At 46.3% G+C, this 26,940-nt stretch overlaps 1 protein-coding gene across 6 annotated transcripts in view; it reads right to left on the minus strand.

Moving 5' to 3' along the window:
- Positions 1-26,940, minus strand: part of SAMD11 (sterile alpha motif domain containing 11) — a 250,260-nt gene that overhangs the window by 147,557 nt on the left and 75,763 nt on the right. For all 6 annotated transcript variants that reach the window (XM_085609682.1, XM_085609681.1, XM_085609683.1 and 3 more), the window contains exon 4: positions 9,090-9,140. In XM_085609682.1, coding sequence (XP_085465808.1) covers positions 9,090-9,140 — 51 coding nt within the window. The remainder of the gene's footprint in view (positions 1-9,089; positions 9,141-26,940) is intronic.

The raw sequence follows: 26,940 nt of genomic DNA on the forward strand, positions 1-26,940 counted from the left end.
AAAGTACAATGCCTGAATAAATATATAGTCAGTTAGTCCCTTTAAACTCTCACATTTAAAAGTCTGAGTAGCCGGAAAGTCTGACTGAAAACACCCATTCAGACAGAAGAAACTCCTTTTCTCTTAATGTTTCTGCAGTGACCTGGTCCCTGAGTTTTTAAACCCAGGAAAATATGCTGACGAGATAGAATAAGACTTCATTAATTCTACAAAGTTTAGATCTTCTTGATCTTCTAAGACAGATATTAAAATTACCCAAAATTATTATCACAGCTTTCGAGTCTTGGGAACAGATCTGATGTAAAACTCCCTTTCATAGTGCAAGTTGTTGGGAATTACAGCACTGTGACTAAAAGGTTATCTATTACCCGATTTGACAGTACTAAGGTTGCTGAGCTCAGACGAATTGATGGGTGGGCAATAGCGGCTGCTACATAACGGCGAGGGGGGAGGGGATGAAAAGAAGAATAAAATCTAACTTACCTTTGTGCCGCTGCCAGTAATCGGTCTGAGCGCTATTGTTTGGCGCTCAGACAGGGACAGGGAGCCTGGGCCTGTTCTCCACACAGGCTGCAAAGTGCGCATGACTTTTTGGCCAGCACGAGAGGGCCAGCCAAACATCATGCGCACTTAGGAGAGTGCCACCACTCCTCCCCTGTTCCTCTGATTTAGGCCAGCCCGCCCCTAACCAGCTGAGCAAGGACGGAAAAATAAAATGATAACAATAAGGTGTTATTATCATTTTACTTTTCCTCTTTCACCCCCTCGTAGAGCAGTGGGGCGACGCTCCTCCGCCTTAGCAGAGAAGCTGCCTCTAAGGGTCGTGCAACTTGCTTGCACTGTGACCTGCCGACCCCCACATGATTTAGAAGCAAGCAATGGAATCACTGAACTATCTTTCGTGTTACTGTATGTAACAAAATCATAGTGCAAGAGCAAAAGCTGAACTGGTGACTCCGAGTCTACACTTTCACCTGGTGAGAAAAAGCAAAGACTACGTGGCCTGGTGGGGATTCTTTGACATCAATATGAATTTGTAATTATGGGGTAAAAGGTGGGCCCTGGACACAGTGAAACCCCACGTGCACCGGATGTGCTTCTGCACCACAAGCCGCCCCTGCGTTAACCCAGGATGAGCACCCCTGCTTAGGTGCACAGAGAGGCTACTCTTTGTATAGCTCTCTCAAGGGACGTAATGCAGGCCCCTGCAGGCCCTTGTGGGACAGGGGACCCCGACCTTTCAATGGGACCCCATTGAGCCCAATGCAAATAATATCAGTGAGATAAGGGAAACAGGGGGGCCCTAATCACACTCTGTAGGAGGGCCCCATCATTTTGCAATCCACCACTGCTCCAGACTTGCTGTCTCACTGCAGGTGGGAGCTGGCTGGTGCCTGCTGAACCCCTCTCACCCTCCCGCTCACCACCTCTTCGCTTCGAGCTACAAGCCAGGCTCACCAATATTTACAGAGCCCCTGTTTGCTGCTCTGTTCATCAATCAACAAACAAACGGTGGAACCGCACGTTTAGAGAACAGAACTAACTCAGTCTATCATCCTTCCGAGGTGAATGAAGCGAGTGCTGTTGAGTAGGCTATAAGTGACATCTGTTTCTGCTAAATATGAGTAAGGCTCGACATTGAAGTGCTGGATTGCTAGCTTGATATACTACAGCACCAATAGTGACATATTCCCAATTACAACCACCGGCCTCACGACCGAGAGACATTTAGCAACCACTCCAAAAATATCTACTAGGAACACAAGACAACTCTGATCACACTCTTGACTTGGGGATTTAATTCGACATGCACAATGAACCCCCTTCCCCACAGGTGAACACATTTTCAGCTTTTTAGCCCTAAACGCTCAGGTGGTGTGTACAGTATGGCTTCAGGATGTGAAATGGTCAAAATGTTAAAGTGGATAATGACTGAACTGTACTCAATGCTATATGATATGTAAACAGTGTGGATTAATGTCTGCCATGATCCTATAATTTGTTAACTGTATGTTAAAAGGAAAATAAAGTAAAAAAAATATATATACGAGTACGGCTGTGTCAGGGATTACAGACAATATCTGGTGTTAATGTTTGCGGTGTTTATTATTATTGACCTCAATAAGGCTATAGGTCAGTGTTAGGGTGCTGTGCCCCCTCATACAAGGTCCTTCAGTTGATATCAGGCACCCTTTATCCTCTGATGACATCAATGTTCCATTGTTCCATCCTTCATCATTGCTGCTTGGGTGCTCTGGAAGGGCAAGCATTTAAACCGACAGAACACAGACCAGTTCTTAAAACCCTGTTTACTTTCTGTCTCTGGCGCTACCTTCACCACCCCAAGACGAGGGGTACCCAAGGCAATACCAGGATAATACCAGGTAAGAAGTAGGAATCACAGAATGTAAACTAGCTTCTGAAGCTCTGTTTACTTGCTGTTCCCAATAGTGTCTTCATAACCCCAAGACCAGGGGCAGCAGGACACCAAAGGGTAAGCCAGGATTAACAGATGCTGCCCTGGTACCCCTAAGTGACACCCTTGGTAAAGATGAACCCCTTATTTAAAGGTAGACGACTTCAGCAATACGCCGACCCTCAACACTCAAACTGTGTGAATAACACCCTTTTACTAAGTCACACGACTAATATTTCATGCGGCCAGAGGGGGGCAGTGCCCATTGTGCAATGGAGAGTTCCACCTGCCAAGAGGCACAGGCAGCTACATGACCACCGGACTCCTCCAAGCAGAGTAAAGCCAAGCACCCAAGGCCCCACTCACATGACATATCTGTGAATACCTTGATCTAAAGGTCTGGGGAACCTGAGTTTAGTGAGCTTAACCTTTACCCACACCCCTACTTCTGCCCGTCAATTGGCTTCCTCCCAGTACCACATGTGTGTCACTTCCTGCAGCCTGACTTCCTGAAAGGCCAAATGAGTTTGGTTTAAGCAGAGCATCTCTAATTGCAAATGTGAAAGATGGCACCTCTGTATGCCAGTCACATTCCTGTCAGCGATGGGAACATGAGTGTGTGTGCCATCAGTCTGGCGGCACTGTGGTGAAAACACTGACAACGGAGCTCTGCTCAGACATCCCCATGAGGGAGCTGGTATTATGTGGGCAAGAGAATCATGGCTTGTTCTGTGCCAGTCACTTTCTTGGCATCGGTAGGTAAGTGTGTGTATGCGTGTGGGTGGGCGCTCCCCCATTCTGGCGGTGCCACGTACAGTGCCTCTTCTGACAACACCTTGCAGAGGTGTACCACTGCTGCACTGGCACGCCAATCACAGCTCACTCCGTGCCAGTCACTTTCTTGGCACTGACGGAGATATGAGCCTGTGGCAGCACACTCAGCTTGATGGTGCCATGACACAGCATGGTATACACCTACAGCACTGTTCATGCACGATTAAACAAGCATTTTTCAAAGGCACGAAGGTGGGCTTGAGATGTTCAGGCTGTAATTAGAGCTGCTTTCACAGGCGATCAAAAGAGGCCGCAGTGTCAAGTCAGACAGATAGACATCTAGCAACCGACAGTGCGAGTCTCTGGACATGGCTAACTCCTGCAAGCAGGTTTTTCATCCAGCTCAGTAAAGGAATGGCCTTAATACACAAAACTAAATGTTTGATAAAGCATAACAAACATTGAAACCGGACTTGAACAAGCACTAATTTTACTTTTGGATGGCAGAGAGCTCAATCTGTAGATTGAGATGCGTTCATCACAATGAGAAACACCGTCTTCAGGGTCAGAAGACGTAGAGGACAGCTATGCAATGGCTCAAAATGGCACACATAGGGAAAGCAAAGACCAAATTAAGGTTCCAGCATCCAGTGTACACAGACTTTGTAGAAGACCGGCTATTCGCAAGGATGTCATTCATGACGTCGGGAGGGAGATCGAATGTGGCCAACTACTGCTGCTCAATCTCCACGCATACAGGTGTAGACTGTGCAGACCCAGGTGCTAGACCCTGCCCTGCTGCTGCAACAGAAGAGCCTCCTGAAGTAGCTGCATGATCGGAGGACAGATACTCATGCCCAGGAGTTCTCTCCGTCGTATCTCCCTCCTACCCCTTTACCCTTCCCCCCTTCCCCTCTACACTTCACTTATCTCGACTTCTATGCTCTTGGAATGTTTTTCTAGCAACTGATGTAACTTGTAACTGATGAAATTTTGTAGAACCTCATGCAAAGCGCTCTGATACCTCCGGGTCTAGCCAGCGCTATATAAAACTCATCAAAGAAATAAATAAATATATACAACACTCTCCTTTCACAATCCGGAGCCACTAGGATGACTTGAGTCCGGTCGTTCCTGAGCTTTTTCAGAATCAAGGCAGGAGAGGTAATGCAAGGTATACAATAGTACTGTGCTCTCTAGCGTAAAGTGTCTGGAATGGAGAGCCTTCCTATGAACTCCAGCATGCAAAAGTGCTGACATTGCACTTTCTCGGCTGTGGCCAAGAGATCGAGTCAGGATTCTCTCCACTGTTGAAAAACGCCCTGCACCACAACTGCCATCTGTGGTCAGCTAGACAACGCCAGGTGAATTTGACCACCCTGGCGTATAAAGATCACAAGGCCTTCTGGCAAACAGCTCAGGACCAGACTGAGCTATGCTTGTTGCAATACTACATGGGGGTAATGTTGTCTGTAAGGACCCGAACCAGCAGCCCCTTGATGGCCGGCAGGAAGGATTTCAATGCCAAGTGATTGGTGCTCAACTCCAGGAGGTTGATGTCAAGCCAGGTTTCCACCAGAGATCAGAGTCCTCTGACATCCATCTCTCCCAGATGACCTCCCTATCCCAGCAGTGAGGCGTCCGTCAGCACTGTCAGCTCTGGGCGAGGTTGCGAGGTTTGGGATAGGGGTCTACCCCTGGCCCAATTGCTGTTGAGCAACCACCACTGTAGAACCTGTGCCACCTCTTCCGAAACCTGGATGGAATCTGAAATGTTCCCTTGGTGCTGGCCCACTGAGACTTGAAATCCGATTGCAAAGCCTGCATGTGCGATCCGGCACAGGTGATGAATAGGATGCAAGAGGCCAATTCATCAAGAATCTTTAGAGCCACCCTCACTGAGACCCAGGACCAAGGCTGAAACATAGAAATCATAGCCCAAATGACCTGGGTCCTTTGATCCGGAGGGATGGCCCGAAAGTGCACCGTATCTAGGATGGCTCAGATGAAAGGAAGTCTCTGCACGGAAGCCTGGTGTGACATCAGCATGTCGATCATGAACCCCAGCAAATAAAGGAGGCTTGCCATCGTCTGGAGGTGGTACACTATAGGCTGTGGGAAGCCCGCCTCCAACAGTCAGTCGTCAAGGTACAGCAACACTGGTACCAGTGGCCTCCCATCGCCATCACCTTTTTGAACATCCGAGGGGCACTTGTGAGGCCGAAAGGGAGCATGGCACACTGAGAATGTTTCTGGCCCACCCTGAACCACAGGTAGCGGCAGAGGCGTAGCTAGACCTCGTGGCGCCCGGGCTAGTCCTCAGTGCCGCCCATGGCATCCGCAGTCCTGTGATTGTGTGAGTTTTGAATCTCACCTCACTGTCAAATTTCGGGCACAAATATTTCTCACATGTATCATTGGAATGCTAGTTTTACATTGGTCTATTAACTAGTGCAAGTAAGTGTTAACTATCTGAACTTGCACTTGCAGAGGGCTGCGCACAGCACCCCGGGGCCGCTCGCTTAATTATACCGGTGTGATTTTTTAAAATACTTTTAAACACATTTGTCAGCCTGCCTGACTGTGACCGCTATGTGTGTCTCACAGGCTATCCCGAGGCTTGCCCAGCAATCATGCTATCACGCACATGCTCACAGCGACGGCCGGAGTCCGTGAATCAGCTGACTCTATTGAATTTATGGTATTGGCCTGAGGCAATTGAGATTTGTGTTAGGGCCTCTCACACCCTGTAATAGTTTGGGCCCCGGTCCCATGTGGGACAGAGAGAGCAGCATGGAGTTTAGTGATTCTTATCTCCTGGTTTATTATTTGAGCTCTCTCCAAACAGCCGCAATGCCACATGTTCACAGACAGGTACTCTCATCAGAGTGCGTCGTGACTGTCACTCGAGGCAGACTACTTTTGGACTTACCTGCGTGTATCTGGATCTGAATGTAGGGTGTTGGATTTAGGGGTCTTTCGAAACTTGCTGTGCTTCAGGCTTAAACAGCAATGCAGGGTGGACTGAATACCCGACTGAAGACCAAGCTGCTTCTGTGCCATGGGCAGAAAAAAAAATGTCAATCTTTGCCTGAATGGTCTTCTGGTGTATTTACACTTGGTGTTTAACTTGTCACTCGCTGTGTGACACTAGAGATATTTATGCCAGGACATCAGGGCAGGCTCTGGTAAGGCTCATGCCACTACAACTCATGTGCACCCAGCAATACCCCTTCTACATTGGTGGGATCCAGTAAAGATCGGTGTTCTCTACTAAACTGTTGTCTTGTATTGTCAGTGGCTCTTATTGCACAGTTTTGCTCCAGTGGTTCTACAGCCTAACAGCAGGTCCTTGCTCTTTTTGGTGTTAATTCTTAGCGGAGTCATGTGACCTGCTTTCTAGATGTCCAAAGCTGTCATTTTAATTATAGTCAGCTGCAGCAGGCGTTTGCAGCAGTTTTAGATCTTCTAAGAGTTTCTCGTTGCTCAAATGGGTCTAATTTCTGATATTTATGTTTCCTCGTCTTCATTGCTTGATTTTTGCTCGCAAAAAAGTGTCAAATGTCACTCATAACCACACTGAAATTATGAACATGGCACACATAGCAATCTGAAACCTTGGAAGCTATGGATGGCACGTGTCATGATGTCATTTGCTGACTGCCTAACTTGGTTAGTCTCCCACTTCTTTTTATAGGACATGTGCCCACTGCCCTGCCACTCACCAAAGATCCTTTCCTCCCCTCCTGACAACCTTCCTCAGGCTCCAGTACTCCACAGTAGTGGTAGGGTCTCTACAGTATTGGTTGGTTCTGCTGCAGCCTGCAGCAAATCGTGGAGCGTCACTGCTGCGTTACTTTTCAGCGCGAGGGCTGGCCAAACATTATGCCCAGGGCCGTCATTGGTAGTGCTTTCGCACGCTACAAGATTGACGCCCCTGGGACAGGACCCACAACCACAAACGCAGTACGTCGCACACCGCACCACCAGCACTACGCTAGGTGGTGGTGCGTGCACTGCAGGCAGCATTTACAAGCAGGTTCGTTTGCACTTCACACGGGGGCGCGCGGCACTGGCGGCCCATTGCGTCGGCCTTTATAATATATTTGGGGACACTGACACTACTGTAGTGTCAGTGAGTGTCCCCAAATAAATGATAAAGGCCGCGCCCCCCCCCCCCCCCAGCTATGCAACTGGGTAGCACTTGTGGGCCTGTAGGACAGGAATATGGAAATAGCGTTGGTCCTGCAGGTCCAACACTATCATCCAGTCTTCTGGATTCAGGGCAGACAGAACCGCTGCCAGCAAGAGCATCTTGAATGCGTCTTCCCACAGTGTCATTTTATGCATATAAATGTGTTCTTTCTTTAGTTTTATGTTAATTTTATACTAAAAAGATTTGTTGAATCTGAAGAAGTGATTGCTAATTGTGAAACGTGCTGGACGAGAACTCGTCTGAATTTGCAAGAATGCTACAAATAAACGACTTCGAGGCATGCCCCTCATTTATGTTCTGGTATGTCTGAATCTACTGGACTGCGATGGGTTATAAGTTGGAGGGAGCATCGTTCTGGTCTGTGTTTGGCATAAGCCCTATATTGATTTGAGATTCAAAAGGAAGCCTGACCAGATTAGTAATGACAGGGGAGCTCATACCACTAGATGGCGCCAGATGCTACACCTGTCATGTCTTTCAATCCAGGACATGTTTTGTCAAACTTACAAACAAGGGCTCGGCTGAAGAGAGCCGCACATGGAGTTGCTAACTCAGGCTTCGAAAAAACATATGACATGCCTGCGTATGATGCGGTGCCATAGTGAGAAATGTTTCCACCATGAAAATAAGAGCCTAAATAGAAGGGGTACGGAAAACTTAGACATGGCAACTCCCACCCAGCATAGCCGTCATAAAGAAAATCATTTTAACAGACGACGATGAGGGAAAATTGATTATTTATTTAATTTCCCCTTGTGGTCATCTGTCGAATACCCCCTAACCCGGCCCCACCGCTCTTACCTGCATGGGTCGCGGCTGCAAGGAAGCAGCCATGGTGCTTAATGCAGCCAGGTGAACCCATGGAGGGAGCTACTTCAACTGCAGTTCACATGCTGACAGCTTTCAGGGCTGGACTGGCCTTTCACTATACCAGCCATTTCCCCAGCGTGAGCATGGGGCCAATTCACGTGCCCCTGTCACGCTCCCCAGCTCACTGCGGTTAACTACAGTAGGCACAGGGGTCTTCAAGAGAGAAAGAAAGCAAGAGAGGACGGTGGAGAGAAATAGATAAGAGGGAAAAAATGGAGAATCGGGGGAGTTGCTTAATGGGGGTTACACCCCCCTAATAAATGTATTTTCTGATTAATATTTGGGTACAGGAGTTTTTAGTCGTGTATGGTGAGGTGTCTGTCAAATTTCACCAGAAATCTTTGCACACAGACAAAGAAGCGCACACACATTCTCCTTCTCTGTTTCGAAAGACATAAAAAATGTTGGTTAATTTACAAAAAATTGTTTTCTTTCACTTAGTGCCCCTACCAATCTCTATTCGTCTCTCTTTCCACTGCCCTTTTAGTCCCTTTCATGCACCTTGCTTGTAGTATGAGAGAAGGAGATAAAGAGAAAAGCCGGACTGCTTTTGCTGCACCAGTCTGGCCCTGATAGCATTACGTCCTTTTTAGGCCGGCGATGCCAGCGCTCCGAGTGACCACTGGTGTGATCTGTGTCAATTGCAGGGCACTGGTTCGAAACCTGATGGGGTCAGCTAAGCTTTTAGATATTTCTGTGGTCAAAAAATGAGCTTCATTGATTTGAGAATACCTATACATAAGAAAGGCTATTACTGTTAAGAATAACATTATTTAATGCACAATTATAATTCAGAGTAACAATATGCAATACCTGCCAGTAGAATCGTGGAAGGAAATGTTCAGATCCCAGTGAGCTCGAATCCTACAGAGAAACAAAAGGGTTTCGTGAATAATAGATTAAGATAACATAAGCAACAATTCAAGGCACGCTTCAGGATAATCAGCAACAGGTTGCCATATTGGAGACAGCGAGTGGTATCCATTGTCATTAACAAATATAGCAGTTCCTGTTCAGACTTTTCTGTTTCCATTAGTTTGATCCTTTCAGACTCTACTATTTCTAGTACCTAGTATTTATCCTATTAAGGTTTTTCTGTTTCTTTCATTGAAAGAGTGAAGTTTTGAACATGCGTAGACATGTTAGAAACGTCTGCACCCCATGCACCTGCTTCGTCACTATGATAATTGATTGACACATTTGTCGCCATGATTGTTTTATTTTATTGCTGGTTTAGTGTCTGCTCGTCCCGTTTTTCTTTTCAAAATCTAAAATAAGACTCATAATCAGATAATCTAAAATATTAGGCATTGGACCAAATTGTATAAAGCAACTTTGAACTGGGGCTATCGAGACAGAAGTCACGTCAGTTTGCAGCATCACCTTTGTACAGAGGCAACAGCGGGAAGAGGTGGCCTTTAGCCAGTCACTGTTCATGTTCCAGCCTTAAACAAGCTGGAATAGGAAGTAGCTCGCTTGCCATTTCATAACAAAAACACAGGTATGCCGTGCAAACCATCTCTGCAAAAACAACAGTTGATGGACAGAATGCAGAACAATGTCATACATTCACCCCAGTACAGAGATCTGGGCCTAAATCCATCGTTTTTTTGCCCACCATGCCATTCCAGTTTGAACCCAGCCATATGCAAATCAGTCTTGACTCTGTGCCTCATGGGAACAGTCCAGCCCGAACTGCCAAGCCAGGTCCTCCCTGGACTGGAGCCAAGAATCCTAGGACCGGTTTCGGGGTTTCACCCCTCTTCAGCCAGGATAGCTTGATTCCAGTGGCATGGAGAGCACGGGACTCACGTCTGAGCATACCCGTCCCACTCGGGGTGACAAATGCAAAAAAACAGTTGATGGACAGAATGCAGAACAATGTCATACATTCACCCCAGTACAGAGATCTGGGCCTAAATCCATTGTTTTTTTCTTCACCATGCCATTCCAGTTTGAACCCAGCCATATGCAAATCAGTCTTGACCCTGTGCCTCATGGGAACAGTCCAGCCCGAACTGCCAAGCCAGGTCCTCCCTGGACTGGAACAAAGCAAACCATCTCTGACACTCAAGAACGAACTTGAGACTCTGGGAAGGGAGGGGCCTATAGAGCACGTATACTCACACACAGGTGAACCCCTTGATGGTCCAGTCCAAACTCCCAAGTGGTGGCTTACTGCAGATTCATACTGGGATCCCAGGTCTGGGCTTGCTGCACACTCAACCCTTGGGTACTACAAATGTTAATGGAAATAGAAGAAGGACAACCAGTCCAATGATCCTTGCAGTGCGTCAGCAGTCATCCTTCTATTTCAACAAACAACAGAAGTAAAGGAAGGACCGTGGTTTTCCCTCTCGAACAGTGTGTCTGCAGTGCCAACAGTCAGAAAGCTGTCATAGGGGATCTGGAGCTCCGCGTCAAAAGTGCTGCTGCAACCAAAATTAAACAGTGAAGAAGGTAAGGCACCCGCCTTCAAGGCCCACACCTCTTCTTCGCTCAGCCTCTTACATAGAAGTATGGAGGCATAATTTTTTTCCTCCCAAATGGATCATTCCATTACAAAGATCTGCCCTTCTACTTGAGGTCAAATGGCTCACTGGAGTCATTTTCATTCTGCAATTAATGTTCTCTACTCCCACACAGAAATTTGATTTCCCCTTAATATGGTTTCCTGGAAAATAAGGTGATTACTTTTTTTCCTCATAACTCTTCTTTGAAAAGAGTTATCAAAACTCTGAATACCAAATTGCACTTTATGTGAAGAAATGTAGCTCTTACAGAGGACCTGATGCCGAAACCTGTCACTAGAACAAAAACACCTAAGCTAGTCAATAACTACATCTTACAGTTTAAACGAGATGGCTACCATACAACAGCAAGGTTGTAACAGAGAAGCTTGATTTGGCCACCATAACTGATGTACTAGGAGCAAGGCTACTTACTGCAGTATGGCTGCTTCACAATGTTTCATTTCTGATAATGTTGGCACTGCTCAGTGCCAGCCACCTGGCACGTCAAATGGTTGAAGGTCAATTTTGTTGCTAGGGCTAAACTGAAAGGAAGATCGACCTCTATGTTGACCACTGTGCAGTCACTGTGGTCTCAGAGACGCCGAAGTCCCCCCCCCCCAAAAAAAAAGCCCAAAAGAATCATACCCAGTAGGAGGACTTCCGCACTATCTCTCTCTCTCTCTGATTCCATCTCACTATTCATATTACCCCCTCATTTCAGTCTTGTCATTTTTCATCTCCTTCAGTTCCTGATTGAGAGTCTTGTTCGCTTTCCATCCCTCTATTTCATCACTACCTCTCACTCTCTTTTGCTCTTTTTCTCTCCCTATTTCACGGCCTTTGGTTGTCTCTGTTTCTTCTCCCAACTCTCACTCTAGCATTGTTCTCTCCATGCATCTTCATGTCTATTTTTATTTCTGTTGTAACTCTAGTGTCTATCTTTCACTATTCACATTCTATGTACTCCTTTTCCCCATTTCCCTCTCTCTGGTCTGGCTTTAGTCACCAGCTCTCTGTGTGTTCATTCCCTTCTCTCTTTTACTTTTTCATCTTACTCACTCGAACTCCGTTCCTTGTCCAGGCCGTGTTTTCATCTATGTTCTAGCTTTAATTTCTTACCCCGCCCCTTCCATTTTATTCTCTGCTCCTAATTTAGTTTCTTGATTCCTCTATTCCTATATGTCTCTGTTTCTGTCTCTTTTCTGGCTCTAGTCTTTTGGACTCTTTTTCTGTTTTTAATCTCTATTGTCACTTTAGTCTTACTCCCTCTGTTGTGATTTCAGTCTCTCTTCTTTCGTCTCTGTTCCCACTCTAAACTATTGCTTTCTTTTTCATCTCTGTTCTGACTATAGTCTCTTGCTTTCTATTTGAATCTCTGTTTCCACTTTAGACTCTTGTTCCATGTGTTCCTATTCCAGCCTCTCTTCTGTCTCCTCTCTGTTACTCTTCTAGTCTCTGACTGTCTATGGCCATTCTCCAGCCTCTATTCTGTCTCCTCTCTGTCCTTCCTCTAGTGTCTGGCTCGGTCTATTCCAGTATCCCTGTTTCAACTCTGTTCACCCTCCTGTCTCTGGCTCCCCTGTTCCTATTCCAGTCTCTATTCTCACTCTAGTCTCTGGCTGTATATGTTCCTCTATCTCTGTTTTTATCTCTCTTCTCACTCTAGACTCGCTTTCTCTGTTCCCATTCCAGTCTCTCTGTTTTTAGCTCTGTTCCCACTCCTCCCTCTTGCTGCCCCGTTCTTATTCCTTCCCCTTTTTTTAGCTCGAAGCCTACCAGAGAGTGCATCTGTCTGGTTGCAAGGACATATTGGCGACATGCTGAAAGCGTCGTCCATTTCTTACCACTGGCTTCGTGTTTTGTAACTTACATTTGCTTGCTTTCTATTTGCTGGTTTTACTTGTTTTAGGCTGTCCATGTCTTTGTTTCTCCAATGGAGCGTAGTCTATTTACCACCTCTCGACTGACTCCTTGCATTCCTCCACGAGTGCTTGCTTTCTGAGAACTCTTTTTTCTTTTCCGTGAGGCACTCCACGAGAGAACGTGTTTTCGGTTTTCTCCCTTGAAAGCTAGCAGTAAACATGCTGTATTTCTCGGAAGAGGTTTCTTGCCTTTCATCTTTTTGCTTAGCTAATTTTACTTATCTCTGCCACTACCAGTTCATCAATCCTGCATGCCTATAAGGAACAATGTTCTGTTGACAAGCTTGTTTATTTTGGTGAGTTCTCGTTACCAATAGCATAACTTAAATCTATTCTTCCATTTCAGCGCCTTTGCCATAGGCGCCGGAAGCAGGGGAGCGCATGGTGCTAAAGCACCCGAAGAACACCCATACTGGAGTTCAGAAGTGAATCAGCAATAAACAGGCCTTTAAATTCAGTTTTATCTTGCCACATTTGCTGTGCATTCAAGACAGAGGTCAAATTTTAGGTTTTGTCTTCCAAAGGAGGTTGATGTTTTCTTTTCTATCTCTGACTACAAAGTGAGACAATTTTTGTGACATACATACTGTGTCATGGGGGTGGAAAAGGCTGTAGAATGTTTTTTTCCCCGCTAGCACATGACAAAATTTAAATAGCAGTAAATAAACTGTACAAATATTTCAGAATATTTCGGAATTAGGAAAGCACAAATGAAGCGCATTTTTTCTAATTCTGAAGTGTGCTGAAAACAAATATTTTAATATGATCAAAACAAATCAATACACTAGGTGATGCTGATTTCCACACATTATCGTCTGTGCACTATATAGTTTGATCTGTAAAACTGTAGGTCTGTGCAAATGTAATGGTCATTTCAATTGAAAATGGGTTGTCTGTAATGGCAGTATGCTACAACACCATGTATACAACACTCTACAACACTATACTCCACGTCATTCCACTTTATGCCACTCTACGATACTGTACTCCACTGTACGCCACTTCAATCTATGCCACTCCACTTCACTCTACTCCACGTCGCTCCACTTTATGCCACTCTACGATAGTGTACTCCACTTCAATCTATGCCACTCCACTCTACTTCACTCTACTCCACTCTACTATGCCCACACTATGAAGCTCCTCTCTACGACACTCCACTTTAGTTCACTCTATGCAACTCCACTGTACATCACTACACTCCACTCTCCAACAATATACTCCACTCTATGCCATGCCCCTCTACGTCACTTCACTCTATGTCCCTCGACTCTATGACACTCTGCCCACTCTACGCCACTCCAGCTTATGTAACTCTACTCTATGCCACCAAACTATACGTCACTCAATGACCCTCCTCTCTACGCCACTTCACTTCACTCTGCAACTTCACGCCACTCCACTATATGACACTATACTCCACTCTACTCTATGACACGCCACTCTACGACACTCCACACAACATTACTCCACTCTATGCCACTCCACTCTACGACACTACTCCATTCTATGCTACTCCACTATATGCCATTCTACTCCACTCCACTCTACTCCATGCCGCTCCACTATACAACACTCTACGCCACTCCACTCTGCTACACTCTGTACCACTCCACTCTATACTACTCTACTCTACGACACTTTATTCCACTCTACGACACTCCACTCTATATGCCACAGCACTCTATGACACTGTACACACTCCACCCTTCACCACTCCATTCCACGCCATGCCATGCCACTCTATGCTACTCAACTCTATGTCACTTTACTTAACTCTACGCCACTCCATTCTACATCACTCCATTCTACGACACTTCGCTCCACACCACAGCACTCTACTCCACTCTATGCTACTTCACTCTATGACACTCTGCTCCACTCAATGACACACCACAACACTACACTCTACACCACTCCATGGCACTTTATCCACTCCACAACACTCCACTCTACACCACTTCACTCTACAACACTCTACTCCCCTCAATGACACTCTACTCCATGCCACTCCACGACACTCTACGAACTCGACTCTATGTAACTTTACTCCACTCTATGCCACTCACTCCACACCACTATACACCACTCCACGATACTCTACTTCACTCTAAGACACTCTATGAAACTCCACAGCACTCTACTCCACTCTACGACATTCCACTCTACGACACTCCGTGCTACGATACTCCACACTACGACATGCCATGCTACAACACTCCACTTCAGGCTATGGCACTCTACGTTAGGCTAATGCACTCCACTCCATTCTATGCCACTCCACAACACAACTCCACTCCACAAAACGCCACGCTGCACCACTCCACAACATCCTACGACACTCTACTCCACTCAATACCACTCCACTCTACACAACTCGAAGTCACTCCACTCTATGACACTTCACTCCAGGCCACTCTATTCTATGTCACTAACTTTTAGGCCTGCCGAACAGCAGCCGGACACTGATGTACAACACGGTTAAAACACATTGGCAAAGCCTATAGCTCTCGCACAGCTGAGACACAATGGATGTGCCAATGCTTTTTAGGTCTCGCCTGAGCCAGCGCATGCGCTGCTCTGGCGAGACATTTAGTAAGTGGGGTTTTCGAAGTGCTACCACGCGCTTTTGCTGGCCTAGAGCTTGCGTGCACGCGCGCAGCCGCCAGCTTTTAGCGCGATTACTTTCACTTTTGCCGCACCACTTGCATGCTTGCCGTCGCGCGCGCGCACCTCTGCTTTCACTTTTGCCATCTTTCTAGCTGTTCTCTTGATTATTGTTCCAATTAGTGATAAAACATGAATGGGCACAGCCTCCGACACACAGATACGTCGGTTTCGTGGCTTCTTTCCAACATGCAGCCATGCCCTCGCCTCTCCTCCACCCCCCGACCGCCTGCGCGCGCCCCCTCCTCTGATTTGAGTCTTGCTCACAAAGGCTCCCATAACCACCACTCACTCTCCGACAAACGCACGCAGATTCTCACAAAAACAAAGGGCAGACGCTTGTTTAACGTCAGATCAGCTTTCGCATTTACATTTGTTATCGACATTCTACGCACATTTGAGGATTGCTCCTATTTACATAACATCAACAACATGTTGAAAAATTCGCCACGTCACATATATTAAGGAAGCTAAAGTCACCCCTGTGAAAGTCCTTAGTTCACATATTTTTAGGTTTCATTTTTAGGTTTTTGTTCAGTATGAGTCAGACTTTCAGTGCATATTCCTCCTGCGAGGTAAAGTCTTCTCAATATTTTTCACCGAATGTGTGATACTCTTAAACAACAGAAAAGTAAAAGCATGATCCCACTTTTAGCTTTCTAAGGCACCATGGCCTTCTCGTTTATTATGCGTGAATCAGTGGGTGAATGAATAAATGAAGGCATGCATGAATGAAAAAGACAAACTAAATCAAAGGTGGCGCTGAAAGTGCTCCAACTGCGACAACATGCAGCCAGCACCTTAAAATTGGAGGGAAGCTGGAGGTCTCACAAGCAAATGAAAATCAGATCATGGGATCTGGAAGGACCATTCGAAGCCTCAAAAGTGAGCCCCTGAAGTAGAACATGGCCGACAACTGTCCCCATATTATAAAGGTCACGGTATGAGTGCCAACAACACATTGGGTTCTGGGACTTGCAGTTTTGCTTCTCCTCTTGTAACAGAAGCACAGTATAAGATCCTGCAGTCCCTGTATTTCAGCTGTGCAGTCTAGTCACCCTTCAGAGGACCCCCTTTAGTATATAACCTATGTGTAGATGCAGGATGCTGGAATATGATAGGCCCTCATATTATTTTGCAAGGAGGGCGGAGGCCCATTATTTAGTGTTACCCTACTACTTTTTCAGTACACGTCACAGTGCACGAACATAATTGACAGCTATGGAAAGAACAATTCGGATATTTGGTCACCATTCTTCAATCTCGCAGTCTCACAAGTGATACAATAGTAACAATTGGCGCATGCATCCCTTAAGGGTATTCTTTTTTACAATTTGGAATTAATGAGGGGCCACAAGAGATTCTCCATCGTCTGCATCTAAATTTGGAAAAAGTAATCACACAGACTTAATAAGAATGAAAGCCACGTGATGGAAGAAGTGTTTGTTGTTTCTGGGACATATATTAACCACATCTGCCTGGTCAGCTCTTTCAAAAAAATTGACCAATGCCATTCACTCAGGTGCCTCCTGAAGATAGCTGAGAAGGCAGTTCACTCTTTGTGATTGGCTCGGCCATTTGGAACCCCTCCCAAAACGTAGAAACGCATGGGAGAAATCCTAACACAGATTTTTTGAGCAGCCAATGGACTGGGAATGTCAAAATGGCCGTTGCACAGTCAGTTACATATCAGGAAACACAAGACTGTCTCCATTTCACCTACTGCTGTGTCTACACTCTCTGTAATCACAACCTAGTATCCTTTGGCCTCCAATCAGAGTCCCAGGAAAATCTACCTCAAATTCACCCTACAGTTCTTTGGGAATCATTGGGTGGATTATCCCCAAGCTAATAACACTGCTTCTATGTACCACTGTGTACTAGCCTAAGATACCAAATTGTGTGTGTGTCTGAGGATGTTCTTTCTCCTTTTCATTTCCTCCTTCTTTTGTAAAGGTTATTCTAGCAATAAGATCTTAGCACGAGGGTACTGTAGGTGAGGCAAAAGGACAGCATAGCGTTAGAGGTCAAATTTTATAGCCTTCTTGATTTTCTTTTATTGTTGCATCACAATTAAAGGACAGTAGATAGATGGGTCTGCTACTGGCAGAGGTCACAGAGTCAGAGTTGAAATGAGTGAGTTTCAGTTTTGAAACAAAATTAATGCAATTGTTATGTTTTTCAAAACCCAACCCATGGATGTGAGTCCATTTTGTGTCATCTGATCTTTATTTGTAAAAACAAATTCTGACTTAAGGGAATTCTGTAACGATTGGTGGACACAAAGCATCCTTCAACAAGCATTGGCATAGCCAATAGGTCTCGCCTTTGGGACCTTATAAGTGTTTAGCCATGCAACAGTTGATGTTGTTGCACCAAGGATATTGTGCTGCATAACTAAATACTTATAAGGTCCCAAAAGCGAGACCTATTGGCTATGCCAATGCTTGTTTATGTATGTTCTCACTCTTGTTTCTCACACGTTGTAATTCCACTGCACCCTCCCTCTCTCTTCCCCGCACCCCCCAGGTTCGGCGCGGGCCTGCTCTTGGTGGTGTTCCTGTGATTAGGGGTACCCTGTCAGATGCGAGCCGCTCTCGCTGGGGACCTTCTGCCTCTGGGCTGAGAACCAGGGCGAAGCACGGCGGCACCTCCCGGTGCGTCACTATCTCACAGACCTTCGCTCGGAGAGGGAGCGCTGTCGCTGCTGGTTTGATGTCGTGGGCGACTTCGCACACAGATCTGTTACATAAAGCTGTGGGTTTTTATCACGGTGCCTTCGCTGGGCACGATTAGCATTTTAAAGATTAGATGCCTGGCAACCGTGCCGCCTAAAGCTGCGACTAGTCCTCTGTTTGTGAAGATACCAGCACGCGCTGCCCCGAGGAGGAAGGGGATACTCTGGACTTGTTTACTTGCAACTCTCAGATGCTCAGTTCCGTGCTTGTGTCTGCACCACCGCTGCCCTCTGCAGCACCGCCAGCCCAGTTATCAAGAGGCGCTGTGCCCGCCCACTGCCCATCATCTCATCTGTTCACTGCCACCGCCCCAACCCTGCCATCCTTGACATTGTTGCCACCGCCCCAGCCCTGCCTTCTTTGAGCTGGGTGCCACCACCACCACAGCCTTGCCATCTTTGATCTGGGTGCCACCGCCTCAGCTCTGCCATCTTTGAGCTTACAGCCACCACCACCACTAACCCTGCCATCATTGAGCTTGCTGCCACAGCCCCAGCCCTGCTATCTTTGAGCTCGCTGCCACTGCTTCAGCCCTGCCATCCTTGAGCTGACTGCCACCACCACCACTAACCCTGCCATCATTGAGCTTGCTGCCACAGCCCCAGCCCTGCTATCTTTGAGCTCGCTGCCACTGCTTCAGCCCTGCCATCCTTGAGCTGACTGCCACCACCCCAACCCTGCCATCCTTGAGTCACTGCCACCGCCCCAGCCCTGCCATCTTTGAGCTCACTGCCACCACCACCACAGCCCTGCCATCTTTGAGCTCGGTGCCACCGCCCCAGCCCTGCCATCCTTGAGTCACTGCCACCGCCCCAGCCCTGCCATTCTTGATACACTACCACCGCCCCAGCCCTGCCATTCTTGATACACTACCACCGCCCCTGCTCTGCCATCTTTGAGCTCACTGCCACCGCCACAGCCCTGCCATCTTTGAGCTCGCTGCCACAGCTCCAGCCCTGCCATCCTTGAGCTGACTGCCACCACCCCAACCCTGCCATCCTTGCGCTCGGTGCCACCGCCCAGCCCTGCCATCATTGACCTCGCTGCTTTTCCACATAGCAGCTGCTCGATTGATTACGGGCTGTGCATCACTTTGGGATGTGCATATTCACCGGTAAAATGAAATTACTTTTCACATCATTAAAAATGCACATAGAGCGGTATCGTCTTTAAAAGGTTGAAAGTAAGACACCACAGCACAAGAATTTGTTTCTGACACTCTCTGCAAGACACAGACAACTGCGCAGCACAAATACCCTCCACCTGGGAACGCAGCCGTGACGCAAACGCTCGGATTCATGACGACCGCTCAGGTTCACCTCCCAAACTTTGGAATGACGTGGGGGTGGGGAGTGATGTAATTAATGGCAGGACTGCCATTGGTTCACTCATTATCTGCATTGCTTGCTGTGAGCTTAATATAGATGTTAAAAAAAATCTAGAATGGCCGGATTGAGCCCTTTGTCCAAATTCTGCAAAGCTAATCGAAAAGCTCGCCTATTCTTGAACTAGTTTCATTAACACATCTTGAACCACACTCGCACGTCAAGGCTTGCTGACCACCGAGACAGATGAAAGCTGTTCTTTCATTCCCCTGTCCTCAGATGTCCGCTCATCACTTCAACCAGGGCTTTAAGTGGGCCGGGTCTCACCGTGCTGAGCACCGCCAGTTGTTTAAAGGAGGAAGTGGAAGCTTTTTCAATATTATAGACAAGCCATCGTTGCTGCTTATTTATCTTATGCAAATAACAACTATTGACAAAACCAATAGTTCTGACTTGTTGTAGGTATGATGTTACTTGTTGTGTCATATAGCTGGATGCAATGACAGAAACAGGAAAATACAAGTCGGGCGGCACACTATGCTTAGAACAGATTTTATTTAGCTTATGCGTTTTAAGCCACGCCCTTCATTACACTGGCCACACCCCTTTTAAAGACACCCAGTTTTTTCATCCCAGTTAAAGCCCTGACTTTAACTTCATTCATTAACTAATGTTTCACTTTACAGTCGTTTATCCAATTTGAATCTACATTATGTTCTCCCGTCTGCCTCCGCCCCACGCTGAGACGTGGTCCAGACCATGATAGGTAAAGTGGCCTCTGGACCAGGGCTCTATCTTTCAAGGGGAGCCCTTCTTAATTGATCATAACAGAGACATTGTAATAGCTATTCAGAAAAAAACTGTTACTTCCGTCTTTAATGAATTGTGATAGTTTTGTGAGCCAGCCATACGCGGCCTTCCTAAATTTTGCAAAACTGAGCAAGAGTTAATAAGGGCATGATGCAGACAAGATCTGATTGGGCTTGGGTGGGCTTCTGTTAAGTAAGGATGCCCACTTAAACTAGGGTGACCAGAATTGTAAAGCCAAAAACCGAGACATTTCACAAAAATAGAAGAAGGACTACAGTTTTACTTGAAGCGAGAGGACAGCGCTCCTCAGAAGAGAATTACAGAACAGGCAGTTAGAACATACATAAAATGCAATTTTTAAACCCAGAAGCTTGCCTGTTAATTAACTTGCTTTTTTGAAACAACTGCTAACTATCCCTGCTATGTAAAACATAAAAAAGCACCTGCCGCCGTTTTCAGTCGGCCTTCTCTAAAAACCAGGACAGGAGCTAAATTTCATGAAATCTGCCGGAACAGCTGGTGAAAAACCGGGACCGTCCGGGCAAATCCGGGACGCCTGGTCACCCTAACCCAAACACACATATATTTCATTCTGCCCTCAAAGCGGCCTGAAAGGGAGGAGTGTGCTTCATGTTGCCGTGTGCCGCAAGTACCAGCCCACCACAGAGCCGTCCAGTGCCATGCATTTGCAGCCTTGCATACAATAAACAAAGACATGCCAAAAAAACACAGTGAGACTGTATTTGAAGTAGGAAGGTGGGCTTTCATCTAAAACTATTGCCTGGGCGTGCTCTGCACACTGGATGTAGGCTGCCATAGGTTTGGGCTGTCATCTGGCTAGTGGAGTTTACTAGGGCGCACCTAGATGGTAGTGCGCACCGTCATCCTTTTGTGAGTGACTGTTTAAGCATCACTCCCTGACCTGATTGCTTCATACTGAGCCCACCTAGAGGCAATGCTTGATCTCTTCTCACTTAACACTGTTCTCTCCGAACTCTCCTTGGCACTCAAGGGTTTCCCGCCAGATCTTCCTTAGTCTTCAGCAATCGCGATATCAATCTGGCCACTGCAGTGCGGGGCTAAGTTGACGGGTGCAAGAAGACATGGCCAACGCAGTAGCCAGTGCTTAAAATGCAAATATAAAAGTGCTGGTGCTCACGATTCCGGAATATCTGTTCACTAATGAGAAGTCTCTGGACTCTCCTATTAAAAGTTTTGAACCCCTGCTGAGAAATGCTGGTGCTCTGCCCTTCCAACAGCAGAAGTGCAGCTACTGAGTATCGGACCACGCCCGTCCATTTGAAGCTCTGTCAGCTGCAGGCAAACCCTGGACTGCTCCACTCCTGTTCCCTCCACATCAGAGGCAAAGTCTACAGAGGAGACCAGGGTCGCCTGGGAGGCAGTTCAACCAGCGGCGGTTCCACTGCTAAGGCGGAGGAGCGCTGCCCCACTGCTCTTGGAGCACGGCAAAGGAAAAATAAAATGATAATAACAGAACCAGCCTTTCCAAATCACACTATGCAAGAGGGAGAGGCGACAGGGCTGGCTCAGGAACACTGGAGACAAGGCAACGAGGCACAAAGACCTACCCTCTCTGCAAGCACACAGCTATGGTCCAGGGATAGGAAGAAGGAGCAAATCATGCCGATGCGGAGCATGGAAATTCAATGACTAGCAGCTGAAAGCAGGGCAGCACCCTGTCCGGCCATGAAACATTATGTACAGCCAGGGAGTTTGGTGCCACTTTAATGATGAGCCTCATTGCTGCGAATAGGGACACACCGAAGGGAGGAAATGACACCCAGTGTGTATACCAGTCAGCTTATGTTTTTTAAATCCCTCCAAACCAATCTTTATTTATTGCGGTTAGAGTCAAAAAAATGACATGGTTTCTTCTCCTCATTCTGTTGTACATCATCAATGTTTGTTCACGAAATGAGGTGATATAAAGTTGCAATATTGTTCGAGGCTCCGTCTATTGCTAGAAGTGCCTTCAAAAAAACATTGGTAAAGAAAGCTACTTCACCATCGGTCTTGACTGTGTGAACCTGTGCTCTGGGATCATCTTGAGCTACCTTGGTGCCTCTCAGATTGCCAGCTCCATACTCTTCTTTCACTGGTATCCCATGTGTCTCTTTACCTCGCTCTTCCTTCTATGCCAGGCATACCTTTCTTTTTGCTTTATCTCCTTTCCAGACTCTCTCTGCATGTTCCTCTCTTCCCCATCCCATAACCTGTTTAATCCTTTCTCCATCTCCCCTTATATCATTATCCTTAATCTTTGCTCTTCTTTCGTTTGCCCCTTTAACTTGCTTTCATCCCTTGTCCCTCTTTTTCCTCTCATCTCCGATGCCCTGTACACCCTTTCTCGACATACCCCCTCTTTCACTCCCTTCTTCTTTCTATCCATGCCTCTTTTACACATTTGTTTCTTTTTCTCCCTCCTCTTTACTCATAAAGGCACAAGAAAATGGCAATGGAGCTACTGCACTCATGTGTGGACAAGGGTAAAGCTGAAGACCAATGAATAAATTAACAATGGGTAGCAAATGGCTAGACTGGGAGGAGCCTGCAGTCTTCTTCGTCCACCATGTTTGTCCTAGCCCTTCACCCCATGGCGATGACCTAAAATTCAAAGGATACATAGCCTTTTCCGGCAGTCGGTTCCAAGTCAAGTTTCTTTTGGTCATTCCCTGTGATCTCATCGTCATGCTACTGGTTATGTGATGTAACTTCCGGTGATGAATAATCCAATGGGCATGAATTAACTGAAAATGGATTATAAATTCAAATTGGTTGGGAAAAGGGGCCCACAAAATATATTTGGCCCGGAGCCCCCACAATCCTTCGATATCACTGATCCAACACCACCACTGCTCCTCATCTCTACCTACAGCAAACATTCACTCTTCCATTGTCATGGCTTCTGCTGCCAATGTATTGCTGAATGCCACCATTCCCGCCAACCAGTTGTCACACTGTCACCGCACTGCTCCATGATACAAGTGCATGTTACGTGCAAATCAGGACTGATTGCAAGTGTAAACATGACCACTTTTCACACAAGACAATGTGTGTCTAGTCATGGAGCCCTGAAAAGCAGACTCACTCAAATGTGTGCTTGATCACCATCTCTTCAGCTGATAAACTCCACGGTTTTCTGATACCATTCAGACTTACAAAGCAGAGAAGGAAAACTTTCTACTTCTCTGCTGCATGCATTGTTATCACAGCTGCAGGGGAGGATGACCTTTCAGACCTTTGTCGCATTAGCTTCTATAGCTTCTGGACGCCTCTGCAATGGGACAGTGTTTGTATATTGTTGTAATAAGGCAGCAGATGAGCACGAGTGGACCATGCTCGCTCCACAAGGCCCATTATTAATAAAGGTATATAAGGTACCAGTGCAGTGGCAGGGTTGGAGATATGGACTAGTTGCTGATGGGGGATGCTGAAGGGTTGCAGACCCAATGACAGCATAAAGTACGTGGAGAAACTGTGGGGCTAATTTACCAGCCCTATGCGCCGCAGCTGCGTCACATTTGTTTACGCAACTGGCAGCGCTATGGGCTTCCCCATATTTACAAAGCCATGAAAAGTCAACCTGGGTGACTTTCCATGGCCTTGTAAATATGTTTCACTTTCACGCATACCTCTACGTGAAAGGGACGTTCCATGGGTGTTGCTGGTGGTGTTCCTACGCAACATCCATGGCACTTGACGCATTCCCATATTTACAACATTTTGTAAACCTAGGGAATGCATCAGAATCCTACACTTTTCCAGGGGAGGCGCAAGCAGGAGAAATACTTTTATTCCTCCTCATTTTTCTCTCTTTCTATTTGTGCTGCATTCTACACAAAAACAATCATCCCCTCAGCGCAGGCACCCTTGCAAAATGGCATAAGGGTGTCTGTGCTGGCGCAGAGTTATGAGTAAAAGGGAACCATATTTTCAAGGCCATGAAAAGTAATGCAGGGTAACTTTACACAGCCGTGTAAATATGGGGAAGCCCATAGTGTTGCCGGTGCGTCAATAAGAGTGATGCACCGGCGGCACAATGGGCTGGTAAAAAAGCCCCTAGGTCTGTGCTATCGCTGTCTTGGCACGTAGCACCAAATGTAGCTTTCACCCATCTAACTGGGAACAAAGGGCCCCAACTGGCCCAATGTGTGAGATTTCTGTTGCAATAAAAACGTGCAGGAGGATGAGGCACTGAGGATACCCAAAAAGCGAGCTTGTGTGAAGTCCTGCATGAAGCATGAATGTGGTTATTTACTAAATATTACAATGAAGAATTATTTAAGACTTGTTTTATGCTTCTTAGTGATTTTATTCTAGACTTCTTACCACGAGCATCCCATTTCTCCTTTAAAAAAGCATTGCAAAGCCATAAGTCTGGGCTTTGTCAGTCTGCAATGTTTTCTTTCTTTTACTTTTAATGCAGACGTGCACATTGCATTACAAGAGCAAAAATAATACAAAGCAAAAATGTCATGGTCCAAAGGTGGGTGCGCATGTTTGCAAAAACAATTCAGTAAAAAATTACCATTGCAACAATTAGTTAAAAATAAAGAAATGAAAGCAGAAATAAAATCAGAAATTGGCCTACTAGACCTCATAGTGAAGTGGTCTACTTTTTAGGCAGACGTGCACTTCCAAAATGCCGTCATTCACAGTGACGAGAGCAAAGCCAGAAAAGGGCTGGCCCTTTGCTCCATGATGTGGAGGTCAAATACAAAATGTGAATGGGTCCCAAACAAACCAGTGGCTGAGTAGGACTGACGAAAGTCCCTGCGCGTACCTATTAATGTATGTATTTTTATGTTTTTTGTTTTGTTTTTGGGAAATATGAGCTGCCAGAACATTTAAATGCTGTGTACAAGTCAGAACTAACAAAGCACACGTGCACCCCTGACAATATCACAGGTAGGCAGGTCTGTGGTCTGGTAGTCGCGAACATAAAAAGACAGGAGAGGTCCATGCAGGTAAGAGCGGTGTGGCCGGGTTGAGGGGGGATTCGACAGATGACCACGTGGGAAAATTATATAAATCAATATTTTCCCTTTGTCTTTGTCTGTTGAAATCCCCCTCCATACAGTCCCAGGGTCCACCGCGCTTACCTGCGCGGGCCGCAGCAGTAAGAAGATGACTTGAAAAGTGAGTAAAAGGTCCCTCGCGTGCACTTTATTCTCTCTCACACACACATAGCTAAAAACACCTAAATATAGATACACAAAGGCACACACTGAAACAGTTACACACACTTAAATACATACAGACACTGGGCAGGCCTTAGGGCGGTGCGACTGGTGCGACTGCACTGGGCGCTGACATGGGGAAGAGGGCGCTGACCGGGGGGGGGGGCTGTGTTTAGCAATAACTTACAATTTAAAAACACCTGCTGCAGAGTTCTTTGTGGTCTGGCTTTCAGGCAGCAATAAAAATGTCAAGATAACTCTTGTGATTAATGTTCCTGGTAGAGAGAGATATCTTTGTCTAGGCAGTTTTGACTCGCCATAAAGTAGCTCAGAGGGTTAATATGCCTGCTGCAAAGAACGCATACTGTGCCGATAACAGATCTGTTTTTTTATGTGGATAGCTGAGTGGATCACTGCTTTTGTCACAGAGATCCATTTGTTACAGCAGTTTATGAGATAAAACCCCGGTATAGAACAGGGACTGTTACGAACAGTCATCAAAGAGCTGCACAAAAACTGTGTAAAACTGGTTAGGAACTTAAGTTTTTTCCTCCAGTCTTTCATAATCTATTCTGAATGTTGCTAAAAAGGGTTTGTTTGGGTAGGTATAAATTCTTATTAGTAAAGCCAGACTATAGCAGTACTTTAAGACAAATTAAATGTATGTGAAAGAGGGGTTATGGAGAGGCGAGGGGCACTTTTCCTGGAGGTAGTAAATATGTTGGGGGGGGGGGGGAGCAAAATTGATTGTCGCACTGGGTGCCACCAGCGCTAAAGCCGGCCTTTGCACACGCATTTATCTAAAACACGCACAGAGACACAAAAACTACAGCAGAAACCTACACGCACAGAACTGCTAATTTGCTAAAAACACATCATTCAAACCAAGGTAAAGCAGTGCAACGGCCAATGCACCATCTCTCACACACACACACCCTGCACGTAACTAACTGCACACACACCATGCCCAATTAGGCAGTCGCTTGGGCAGCCGAATGCGGAGCCTCCGATTGGTGGGCAGGCGCGCGGCAGCTGCATCCGCCGGTAATGCGCGCCTTGCTTTACGGGTCGCTCATTCAATTTAAATCAAATTACTAATAATTTGCAGGCTATCAGCAGTACAAGCGCCGGGCTCGGCTTCCACGGAGCGGGGCCGCCAAGGCGGCTTCTTACAAATTAATAAAAGGAAGACCTCGTTTTTAGGAGACGAGAGAAGGGGGTGGGGGTGCTGGGGCCGGTTAGAGGCTTTGACGGTGTCTTTCTTCGACCCTGCGAGTTAATCTTCTTTTGGAAGCTGTTACTGTCGTGTACTCGGGTCACGTCACAATGTGGAAAACGGAATTCTGAGCATGGCTCAATTTTTTTTGTTCACATTCACGTCTCCATCTCTATGGAGACATATTTGCCCTTTCTCCTCTTATAGATATTTCTCCTTGTTCGATTAGAAAATCGAAGTTGCAAGTATTATATATACCCAAATTTATATAA

Source organism: Triturus cristatus, chromosome 1_2 (genome assembly GCF_964204655.1).
Source record: "Triturus cristatus chromosome 1_2, aTriCri1.1, whole genome shotgun sequence".
NCBI classification, from domain to species: Eukaryota; Metazoa; Chordata; class Amphibia; order Caudata; family Salamandridae; genus Triturus; species Triturus cristatus.